Below are 12,345 nucleotides of genomic sequence, written 5' to 3' on the forward strand. Positions count from 1 at the left end.
AGGATGAGGGAGAGCAGATGGATGAGGGAGAGCAGATGGATGAGGGAGAGCAGATGGATGAGGGAGAGCAGATGGGTGAGGGAAAACAGGGAGATGAGCCAGATGAAAGAAGTATGCTTTAGTCTGTTCTGTTCTCACGTTTAGAGAATGTTACAAATAAAAGTCAAATTTCATTCAACATGCGTGTATTTTTTTTTTTATATTGAAGTGTTCCACATGCGCTAAAAAGTGCCCTCCCCCCCCTCCTGAGCACCTGCCCCCCAAAATGTCTGTGCACGCCTCTGGGTAACCCAGAGCTTAGATTAAAACAATAACCTTTACATACAATGTGTTAGCGACGATGGATAGCAAAAAAAGGTACTTAAGTGGATTCCAGAAAAGAAAAAGGAAAGAAGAGCTGTTGGAAGAATGGAAAAAACATTCCAAAATAAACACGTTCTTTCAAGGAACCAAAGAGGGAGAGGTGGACGTTGCTGCTACAGTGAGTAAAGATTGCAACAAGGAGATGAATGGAGAGAGCGTGGGTGAGGAGGAAGACTCTAAAGCTCGATAAGCATCTCCCTGAAAATAGTTTTTGGAACTTGGAATGTCTGTAACATGTGGCGGTGTGCTGTCACCAATGGTTGCATTCAAGGTGCTCAGTCACTATTTTTCCGTGTGTGATGGGTGATCATATACTACTGAGAATTGTATAATTGTATCTTTTTGCCTAGTTTATAGAACTGTCGCCTGTATCCTGAACTTTTATCACGTGTTGTACTTCATATGGGGCCCACCAAGATAATTTTGCTTACAGGCCTATTGTTGTGTCGTTATGTCATTGGATTTACTGACATAATTGTACACTACTCAAAAAAATTAAAGGAATACTTTTTAATCAGAGTATAGCATCAAGTTAATTAAACTTCTGGGATATTGATTTGGTTGGGTAAGTAGCAGTGGGGGTTGTTAATCAGTATCAGCTGCTTTGGTGTTAATGAAATTAACAATAGGTGCACTAGAGGGGCAACAATAAGGCGACCATCAAAACAGGAATGGTTTTACAGGTGGAGGCCACTGACATTTTTCCTGTCCTCATCTTTTGATTCTTTTTCACCAGTTTTGCATTTGGCTAGGGTCACTGTCACTACTGTTAGCATGAGGCGCTACCTGGACCATACAGAGGTTGCACAGGCAGTCCAACTCCTCCAGCATGGCACATCAATACGTGCCATTGCAAGAAGGTTTGCTCTGTCTGCCAGCGCAATGTCAAGAGCATGGAGTAGATTCCAGGAGACAGGCAGTTACCCCAGGAGAGCTGGACAGGGCTGTAGAAGGTCTATAACCCATCAGCAGGACCGGTATCTGCTCCTTTGTGCAAGGAGGAGCAGGAGGAGCACTGCCAGATTCCTCAAAAATGACCTCCAGTAGGCCACTGGTGTGAATGTCTCTGACCAAACAATCAGAAGCAGACTTCACAAGGGTGGCATGAGAGCCTGACGTCCTCTAGTGGGCCCTGTGCTCACTGCCCGGCACCGTGGAGCTCGATTCACATTTGCCACAGTACACCGGCATTGGCAAGTCTAGCACTGGCGCCCTGTCCTTTTCACAGATGAGCGCAGGTTCACCCTGAGCATATGTGACAGACATGAAAGGGTCTGGAGAAGCCGTGGAGGACGTTATGCTGCCTGTAACATCATTTAGCATGACCAGTTTGGTGGTGGGTCAGTGATGGTCTGGGGAGGCATATCCATGGAGGGATGCACAGACATATACAGGCTAGACAACGGCACCCTGACTGCCATTAGATATTGGGATGAAATCCTTACACCTATTGTCAGACCCTATGCTGGTGAAATGGGTCCTGGGTTCCTTCTGGTGCACCTCAATGCCGGGCCTCATGTGGCGAGAGTATGCAGGCAGTTCCTGGAGGATGAAGAAAATTGAAACCATTGATTGGCCCCCATGCTCACCTGTCCTAAATCCAATAGAACACACCTGGGACATTATGTTTTGATCCATCCGACACCGCCAGTTTGCACCTCAAACTTTCCAGGAGCTCAGTGATTCCCTGGTTCAGATCTGGGAGGAGATACCCTAGGACACTATCCGTTGCCTTATCAGAAGCATGCACCGACATTGTCAAGCATGCATACATGCATGTGGGGGCCGTACAAATTACTGAACACCATTTTGATTTGCAATGAAATTTCAGCAAAATGGACAAGCCTGCTGCATCATTATTTCACCGTAATTTTTGGGGTGTCTTTGAATTCAGCCCTCTCTAGGTTGATCATTTTCATTTCCATCAAATGATGTGGCATCCTTTTGTTCATAACACATCCACCAGTCCATATCAGTATAAATAAACAGCATGATTTTTTTTCACATTGAGATCTTAAGTGTTTTGATACTGTTCCTTTAATTTGTTTGAGTAGTGTATATACCGTAAATTCTCTAATATAGGCCCGGGCCTTTATTTCACTCAAGTGCATCGCGGTCCAGGCCTTTATTGGATAGAGGCCAGTATTAGAGACAGGCCTCTATTGCTATTTGAGCAAAACAGACTACCAGTGGAATGAATAAAAATGAGATTTTGTGTCTATTTGAACCTATAAAACACTAGGTTCATTTATTGAAAAAGTACAGTTACCATGTCTCGCTTGGTTTGAAGTAAAAAAAAAATATAAAAATCCTCCAATTCTGTTTAATTCTCCTCCTCAGTTTCCTCCTCCTCTTCATCTCTCCCTTTATTCTCCTCATCACTCGCGCTGCTCCTCCTGTTCTGCTGCGTGTCTGTTCTCTTCCTCGCGCAGACGGGCAGCAGCAGGGCTTGTCGTCCAGCTGCGCAGGGCTGTGGTACTTGTATGTTACTTACTACCACAAGTATAATGTTGAGGTATGCCCAGAAAAAACGTTTATAGCCCCGGCCTGTATTAGAGACCGGCCATTATTTACCTCCTCTGACAGCGAGACCGGCCATTATTAGAGACCCGGCCGCTATTGGAATACAGGCCAATATTAGAGAATTTACGGTATAATCTATATGAATATTAGTTATCTATGAACCTTAAAGGCTGATTAATACACAGAAACCAGGTTGCATCTGGCATCTGATTGGTCAAATCTAAATCCGCTCTACACTATGCCTATTTCCTGTTAGGTACCTTACCAGCTTGTTTTGTTTGTATGATTGCCATTGTGGAATATGATTTGTTAAGATGGACCAGCTAGAAAAGCGAGGTCCTCGAGTATGCTGGGACCCTTTTTCCACCTGGATCCTTGCTCTTTTTCGCCCTCATGTCCCTCCGTTGCCACACAAACTTGCCCCCACTTCCCCACCACCTTTGCCGTATATAGACCCACAGCAATTTCGTGATTGTCCCTCTTGTTTTGTGGCGTGGAATAACATAGTGCAGACCTTCAGTATTGGGCATAAATCAAAAAATATCTGCGACAAGGTCACTGCTGTGGGGAGTATAAACAACCCTTAAGTCTCAATCTTTGTTTTTATTGCCTTAGAAGCTGTTATTTACAATAACAGGAGTCAGTTCACATTTGTGGATGCAGACATCATTTGCGCAGACCTGACAAAATGTAGTGACTCTAGAGATCGCCATTACACTCGAATGGGACTGCGTCAAGTAATAAACCTGTATACGGTCCTACACAAACTAATAAAATACAATAATATAAAATTATCTATGTAAACTAGACTTAAAAAGACAACAGCAGCCGCCTAGTTATTATGAAGACAACTGATTTAAATTGACGGTTGTTGCATGTTTTTTTTTTGTTCTCAGCTGATTTGCAGCTTTCTCCAGCCCTTGGTCCATATTTGTTTAGGTCAGAGTGCCCAAAACAGGGGAATGAGTCACCTGGACAATAGAGGTGAGGGGAGACAGCATCCCTGAGCTCAGGCAGGAGCATAGGGGAATCAGTGTGAGAACAGTGGCTAAGAGAGCTCCAGAACCGGGCCAAGCTGGCCAGCTATGGCGTTCTCTGGAGGTAAAGAGACAAAGCGGCAGATGAGGAGAGGCCTGCTGGAAAACAGTTTTGATGGCCCCGAAAAGACTACAGCTGGCCTGGGCTAACTACAGGCTAACCATGGAGGATTGAATCAAGTAGGGCAGAAGGTTGGATTAGTCTATCGGATGGGGAGAGGGGGCAGCTTGACCATTAGATGTTGCTGAAAATTACACATTGTAGCTTTAACATTAGGCCATTTGTGAATCAAAAATTTCAACAGAATTATTAAATGTAAGCCCTACCTTCTCTGTGTTTGTACTTCTTTTCTGTGGGTGTGAAATTGAAGAGATGTCACAGTTGCTTGAGAAAACATGCAGTTTGTCCTTTATGTAATTAACTTGATTACCTTCATTGGCCTGGATTTGGTAACTTCTGTGTTATCCTGAAACAGCACAAAAAAGGGAAGCATAAATCATAAATTTTTACCTGTTTGGCACAAATCAGGTAGAAATTTCCCAATTATTTATAGCAAGTTGCACAATGACATTTTAAAAAAATATGTAATTTATTAAGCAATCATCATCTGAGTTTTGTTATTTTCACGTCCGGTAGAAGGAAGGACTACAGACCCTATAAAAGTATTTCAAACCGTTTTGCTGGTTTTCTATTGCGTTTGGTATTCATAAGGCATTGAGTTAATATCTGGATAAGGTGGGGATGGAACAGGTCCACTGCCCCTGGCCGGGATCGTAGACAGAAGCCAGAGATCCATGTGCAGCTGAAAACTAACAGCCAAAGCAGAGAAAAACCAAGCCTGTTGAGTTATTTGGTAAATAAAGACAGCTTAACCTGTCAGGCTGTTGTTACTTTGAAGTTTTTTCTTAATTTAAAGACATCATCAAAAGTAGATTGTCTTATTATTATGTCCAAATAAATATTAAGATCACAAGCATTTTTCTGATGGCATTTCTTGCATGATTAGAGAACCTATAAACAGATTTGGTTTAAATATCAGGAGGGACATTTGGTAATGATGAGGGTCGAGCACTGGTGCTCCAACCAACTGAGCTATGAACCAAAATCATGAGAAAATATTTCTGGACACAAAATAAATCACCAGATAGTGAACAAAGGATAGTTTGTTTTTAGTTTGTCACACTGACAGCTGAAAATGAATAAAAACAGGATGATCAAACCCATCCCTGCTGGATTAATTTCCCAAATAAAAGAATAAGAGGGAGAGTCTTCTCTGTGGACATCAAGATAGAACAAGCACAGCAAGCAGTATTTAAAAGCACTATGGGTATGGCATTTTCTACAATGAAAGCAATATCATCCCTGTGACTCAGAACTTGCCCCACATGTTTTTTTGTTTAAGCTTATCATATAACTTAAAGGTACAGTGTGTAATAATTACATGGATTTACTCAATGGCGTAAATATCGGTAAGCAGAGACAGCAGTTGCTTACAGGCCCGTAACACCTGGTGGGCCCCCTACACAATGGTAGATTAGGACATCTCTTTGTACATGAAAAATTCCTCTTAAACACCTTATACTGAAGTGACCATCCACGTCGGACCATATTCAACACATGACAGATTTCAACATGATGGTGAGCTGTTTAAACACAACACAAACAGCAAAGACAGACAGTGGTACTTTTAATTACTATGTTAATAACTACATTCAGTTCATTAGACGGTTGGGGTGGGATGTAGAGACACACTCAGTCCATTAGACACTGCTCTGTCAGAAATATCTGACATCTACCTCCTCCATATGAGCCACATGAAGGTAATGCATGCACAATCTTGTATGCAACTGAATATTTGATAGTGATACGTCAAGTTGGGTTTTTCCATAACCTGCATTTCAATGTTTATAATAACAGTAGTGAATATGTGCCTCGGACACGTGACCTTCTCTGCCTATGGTGCCTCTTAGCACTGGTGTACCGGCCGGGCCCTGCGGAGATGCCGCCAAAAATGAGCCACTAGCCACCTGGGCATCCAACCCCAAACCCCGAGCTCCACCAGTGCACCGGCAAGCCCAGGCGCCAGCCAGCGGAGGGAGAGCACGACGGGGGGAATGGCCTCAGTACTTGGCGGAGACTTGAGATGATCTTGGGAGAGGGAGCAGTTCAAACCCCAACCTGAGAGAGAAAAAAGCAAAGAAAAAAACTCACAGTCTCAATCACGCCTTCCCACCCCAGTGCCCCCACTCACACCACACAGAAAAGAAACAAAAAATAGGTGGACGCACATTCACACATAACACTCACATCCGGGATTATCGGGTGATCCAATAAGTGAACCTAAAATCCAGATAGAAGGAGGGGAGCGGTTCCTGCTTCGAGCCCGGCCCCGCAGCTGGACCAGACCACCCCCAGCAAATGCTCCCCCGGGATTGGGGCTGACACAGGCCACCCAACCAGAGTCCCCCACCCCCCCTAACTAATTCACCCAGCCACTACACACCCCTCCCTCCAACCTTCTTTGGTGAGAGCAAAAGTGACTGCCCCACCACCGGCAGGCCAACCAGGCCTCGCAGCAGCCCCCTGCCAAGACCACAGACCAGGCAGCTCGCTCTTCCTCCAGGTCCTATACTCCGGGCGGCAGCCGGGGAACAGGGGCATGAGAAGACCCCGATCCTCCCTGCGCCTGCTCGAATGTGGTGTTGTTGCGTGTTACTCTAAGGTGTAATTAAAACTGGGAGTACCCAAAGGGGGTGTCCAGCACAGTCCACCCCCCCCCCCTCTAGGAGACAGGCGGTGCCAGCGCACCCCCAATCGTCAACCCAGAACCCTCAATGTGTAAATGCGATAGGGGATGGGGGAGCAGACCGTGGTGAAGCACATGAAATAAGCCCCCCCGGTGCCCTTGACCCCAACTTCCCCAGACAATGTCCTACATAGATGTGTGTTGTCTAAAATGCAAAATAAAATTGGGGTGGGGGACGAAGGTAGAGCCCTCCAGTAACGGCCCCCTCCCCAAAAACCTACATGTGTGGCAGTGTGATGGAGCACTGGGAATGCTTACTGCACTCCCAGGGAGACAGCTCCCCCACTGACTTCAATAGGCACCCCCGTTCCCTGAGAGCCCCACCAGGGACTAGGCTGGGCCCACAAGTCAGCCGGCCACAGGGCCGACTCCAAAGCCCCCCATCCTGTCCATCCAACAAAAAGAAAAGGGGGGGAGACAACTCTGGACGAACCCCCCACCAGGGGACGGCACGGACCAGGACCGAGACAGGGAGCCGGACCCGAAGCCCTTCTAATATCCTCATCCCTCCACCACTACCCCCCATCCCCACCCCCACCGGAGTTGTGATCCCTCCCCTACATTAACATTCATACCACTCCCCACACAAGCAAGAAAAGACATCCAGGCCGAGATCATTCCCACTCCCCCTCCCTCCCCTTCCTCAACTAGCAGAGTGCAAGCCCCTGAAGGGGTAGGCATCTGCCATAAGGTGTTAATGTCCATGCCCCCCCCAGCCCAACAGGCCCAGAGGCCCCCCAGCACACCAGAGGCCGCGGCAGGGCCGGACAGTCGGGCGTACACCGGCCCAGACCCCAAGCAGCATTCCCCACAGAACCTGAACCCCCAACGCTGTACTGTACTGATTGATGCTGAGTTTATCCTTACTTTTCCAATTCATGAGGATAGTTTTCTTTGCGATACATACTTGTTTTTTGCTCGCAAAGCAAAAATTATTTTAAAATTATGTGTACATCTTGGAGGTACAAGAGCGCTTTGTTGCAGGTACCAGTGCTGCATGCAGCGAGAAGGGGGAGGAGGATGAGGATGAAGAAGAGGAGACTGTTGTGTCTTCCAGAGCTGAGATGAGGAATGCAGTTTGAATTTTAAAGACTGGTCTCCTGCATGTTGGTTTAAAAAACTTTGACCTTTTACATGGTTTTGAAAAAGAAGTGAACTCGGTGTTGGACAACGCTCTAATCCAGGGAACCATGTATAAAGATGTTAAGTGATTTCTTAATGCGGCGTAGCAGATCCGCAACACAAAACAAACATAGGCTCGCTTTAATTTTCTGTAGCCTATGCAGTTATCTTCTATGTTGTTGTTCTATGAAACCGTTTGTCTCAAACTATATTTTCAGACGTTAAAAAAATGCACCGGCTGCACAGCAGAGCCAACACACAGAACAAGTTACATAGGCCTACTGTAGACTATCAGAGTTATGTCTGCACACTCAGCAGTACTATGCTGTGATGAAGCATTTGTTTCCAACTTTATTTCAGACTTGTTAAACAATGCGCCGATGCACAGCACATAAAAGTACGTAGGCTACCAGAGTTATGTCTGCACACAGCGCAGTATACTGTAATTAAACTTGCATGGTACTGTTATAAAATTCAGTAAATGCAGAAGCTATCCGTTTCATTTAATTTTTATCACTGAAAAACCATACAAATGGCATTTAGATGATATTCTGCATAACAAATAAGTGAAATAACATTAAATTTGGTTTTAGTAATCAACCGCTTATAGTTTTTAAATTGGCTCTGGACCAACGAGACCATAAGCAGATTCCACTGTATTTCCATTTTGTGTCATTTTCTAATTGTTTTTGGTTGTATAAGAGTTCCACACTTGTTCCTTAACTGCTAATTAGTCCTCCCATTGTGTCTGTCTCCCATACACAATAAGAATTTGAAGACCCTGCTATTTTCAAGTTCACCCACTTAGCAATCATGGATGGGTCTGAAATTGTCATTGTAGTTGCATTTCCACTGTGAGACGCATAATCTAAAAAAAATAAAATCCAGAAATCACAATATATGAAATTTTTACTACTTATTTGTATGATGTAGCTGCAAATAAGTATGTGAACACCTATCACCTAGAATTCTGACCCTCAACGACCTGTTAGTCTGCCTTCGAAATGTCCACTTCAACTCCATTTATTGTCTAAAATTTGATGCACATGTTTGAGGTTGTTAGTTGCATTAAGACACCTGTCCACCTATAGCATCAATAATAATGCAACTGCTAACATAGCTAAGACCAAAGAGCTGTCCAAAGACACTTCATATAAAATTCTACACCATATATGAAGAAGTTTACGAGAACACTGTTTTTACTAAAGCTGAAAAACAAAGCAGTGAATGTTTTCTATCATACAGAGCATGTGACACTTGTGAAATAAGTAAATGTTTGGCTCCAGTTTCAGACAAAGAGCTTATTGTAGGAGAGACACAAGATTCCTGTTTTGTTAAAGTCCAACTAGCTTGAAAGGAAAGTGCCATTATAGACAGGATAATATTGTAGATTTTCGATTGTCAAATCTGATGGGCTGCCATAGACCATGCAGTCTGAGGAAATTCAAGCAAAGAAAGGGCTTTTGAACATGTCCTTTATGCAACAAGGTAAACAATTACTGAAAACAGGCCTGTTATAAAATCTAGCGTGTAACCAATGTTGGTAGGACAGCATGGGAGTATAACCTACAGGGTTTTAAACAACAACAGCAGATGCTGAACACAGCACTCCATTTTTGGAAAAGCAAGCAACACTCTTTGTTTTTAATGCACTTTCTGTTATGTTTATTCAACTTAACAAACTTTTAAACCAACTTCTAGAGATTTACATTTGCAATTGTTAGAGCATTTCTTACAATAAAGTAGTCCAAGTAGTCTGTTACACGCTAAAATCAAGAATTTAGTGTACTGGCAGGGATAGAAACCCACAGCGGTGAGATGAAATTCTTGGCTAAGTCATCCAGTTACTTTAAAGTCATTTGTTTTGTTTAGTTGGTTTCCTACATTCTCCGACAGAGCAATTTCAAGGTTTGTTGAAGAATCTAAACCTATAGATGTACACATGTAGTGGTTATGCAATCAGTCATTCTTGTTTCCTTTATGTTCTTAAAGCAGGCATAGTAAAATGAAAGTTAGTACTGCTGCTGGAGCCACTAATACAGAACAGATCCTTTTTACATGCACAAAGAAGAGAAAGAACAGCTTTTAAAACAAGTATAGATTTTCTAGCTTTTTTTTTTCTACGCACAATTAAAAATCTTAGCAAAAGAGTAATTAAATGCACATAAAGACTAGAAAAGTTGCTTTAAGTTAATACCTGTTTCAGAACATCACTCCTGGAAGCAATCATAGCCCCCTGGACCTGAGCAGGGGGACCAATAGAAGCACAAGCCCACAGCAGCACGATCCACATCGTAGGAAGAAATAGGAGACAAGGGGCCCTATGCATTAACATGCTGGAACAACTGTGTAGAGAATTCAAAGCATGTGGGATCATCCTGTAAAAGCTCATCCGCCCACACTGTGATCTACAGGAAGAGGGAGGCCCTATGGAAGGCCGTTTTGACATTTATTAGCTTGACTGAATATGTAATTCAGATGTCTTAAATGCATGTCTTCCTAGTCACAAATGAACATTTCAGATATCTAAAATAGCATTCCTCCTATCTAAAATTGAAATAAAATTTATGGCCTGATAAAAATTATGACCAGTAACAACTTAACTACTGTTGTGGGAAAATGTATATCTTTCTTCTATTATATATTAATATTCATATTTACTCACTATAAAAGTTTTCACTCAGTCTGTTTCTCTCTCAAGGCCACACCATTCCCTGCAGAATGTTGCTTGTAGACCAGACATAGCTTCTTCCCATAACAATCCAGATTCTTTCTCAAGGTTTATTCATAACATGTTACTGTTAACCAAAGTGTGTGTAATTTGTTATGACTCTGACTGCTTTCCATTGTTGTAAGTAGGGGGGGATGAACCCTGCCCAGATCAGAACAGAGCAGAATGCTATGCCATGAAGGCTGTAAGATGAGCTGTTCTCTCTTTGCAAAGATGATTAATAAACTGTGCCGACTGAGTGAAATCCATCGATCTCCGTTTATTTAACTAGGATGAATAGTTGAATACTTTTTTCCCACGACACTACACAGATCTGAAATTCATTTTTAGACACCCAGAATGTTTATTTTAGATAGGACTAATGTCATTTTGGATATCTGAAACTAACAGTCCAATACACATGAATGGGGAAAAGTGACGTCATTTGTACTAGTAAGAATTACATTTCAGAAATCTGAAATTTCATTTTAGATAGGAGGAATACTATTAAAGATATCTGAAATACATATCTGGTCAAGTAACGGCCACTTAAAAAAAGGAAAGATTTGTAGATATCTGAAATGTAGTTCTTACTAGTACAAATTTTAATCCACAGTATCCACAGAATAATTTCTTCCTGTACAAATGTAAATAGTGGTATCTAAAATAAAATTCTGACTAGGAACATTGTAATTGTTAATCGGTAGAATGCTTTAGCGCTATCTCTAATAGAAATGTGACTAGTCAGCCTGCTTTATGTTAAATTGGAACCTCATTATTCTTTTGCAAGTAACTGCATTTTGAATATGCATTGTTAAAATTTCGATATCTGAAACTCCAAGTTAACTTGTCACATATATATTTGATATCTGTAATTATATTTCTATTAATATAAATATAATTTTGATGTCAAGAATTGTATTTCTGGATGTCTATAATGTTATATTCATTTTTAATATCTGAAATAGTAATTATGACTAGCAGTAACTCTATTATTGAGATCTCAAATTTGAGTCCATTCTCATCAGAATTCAGTTTTAGATAGAAGGAAAGTTCATTTTAGATAGGAAGAATGTTATTTGAGATATCTGGATATGGGGCCAAAATTGTTGCTTTATTATTTGCAAATGTGTGTGGAGAGTTGTGTATCTGTATCTCGGTTTGTGTGTGTGCAGTGGGATTTGAAAATGTGTGAGGAGATTTGTGTGTAAAACAATCTGCAAATGTGTAAAACTACTGTGTGTGTAATCCTGTTTGCAAATGTGTAAAAAACCCTGATTTCAACTGTGAAAATTATAAATCAGCCACAAAATTGATTCAGAACCATACTGAACAGGCTGCATCTACCCTGTCTCTCAATGCAGAAACCAACAAACCATGTGTAAACACTTCCATGACTGTACCCGTATGGGTTTCTTCAGAGCAACATCCAAGTAATGAAAAGCTTATTTAGGTACTCTTAGACACTCAGAGTGACACAGTATTCATTGATCAAGATGTGTCTAATAATATCAAGGCTAAGTCCAATAAGGTTAAAGCTCACAACCAGGGGCGTCTCTAGGTTTAAGAGACAAGGGTGGCTCAGCCCCGAATTGGCTGAGCCACCGAATTTTTTCAGTGCACCTGCTAAGGCGTTGTCTAAGACAAGGGTGTAACTTTGTGTTGAAAGTTGGTGGGGACGGCTCATAAGGAAAGGGAGGTCCCTGCGCGATGCCTTTTTTTTTTGTTGGAAAGGATAAAGCCAAAAAAATGCGAATAACATTTATCAATTTAATGCTTACAG

The 12,345-nt window shown here is 42.3% G+C and overlaps 1 protein-coding gene across 5 annotated transcripts in view; it reads right to left on the reverse strand.

Moving 5' to 3' along the window:
- The window catches only part of LOC107102350 (inter-alpha-trypsin inhibitor heavy chain H3-like), a 26,485-nt gene extending 16,279 nt beyond the window's left edge, over positions 1 to 10,206 (reverse strand). For 3 of the 5 annotated variants that reach the window (XM_015401621.1, XM_015401618.1, XM_015401617.1), the window contains exons 1-3: positions 10,050 to 10,206; positions 4,355 to 4,390; positions 4,251 to 4,274 (exon numbers count right to left, since the gene is read on the reverse strand). In XM_015401621.1, the coding sequence (XP_015257107.1) occupies positions 4,251 to 4,274; positions 4,355 to 4,390; positions 10,050 to 10,187 (198 nt within the window). In that variant the 5' untranslated portion in view covers positions 10,188 to 10,206. The remainder of the gene's footprint in view (positions 1 to 4,250; positions 4,275 to 4,354; positions 4,391 to 10,049) is intronic. The other 2 variants (XM_015401619.1, XM_015401622.1) reach the window with 2 other exon arrangements.
- Positions 10,207 to 12,345: the final 2,139 nt, after the last annotated feature.

This window comes from Cyprinodon variegatus, unplaced genomic scaffold (assembly GCF_000732505.1).
Source record: "Cyprinodon variegatus isolate N-32 unplaced genomic scaffold, C_variegatus-1.0 Scaffold1238, whole genome shotgun sequence".
Classification (NCBI taxonomy): Eukaryota; Metazoa; Chordata; class Actinopteri; order Cyprinodontiformes; family Cyprinodontidae; genus Cyprinodon; species Cyprinodon variegatus.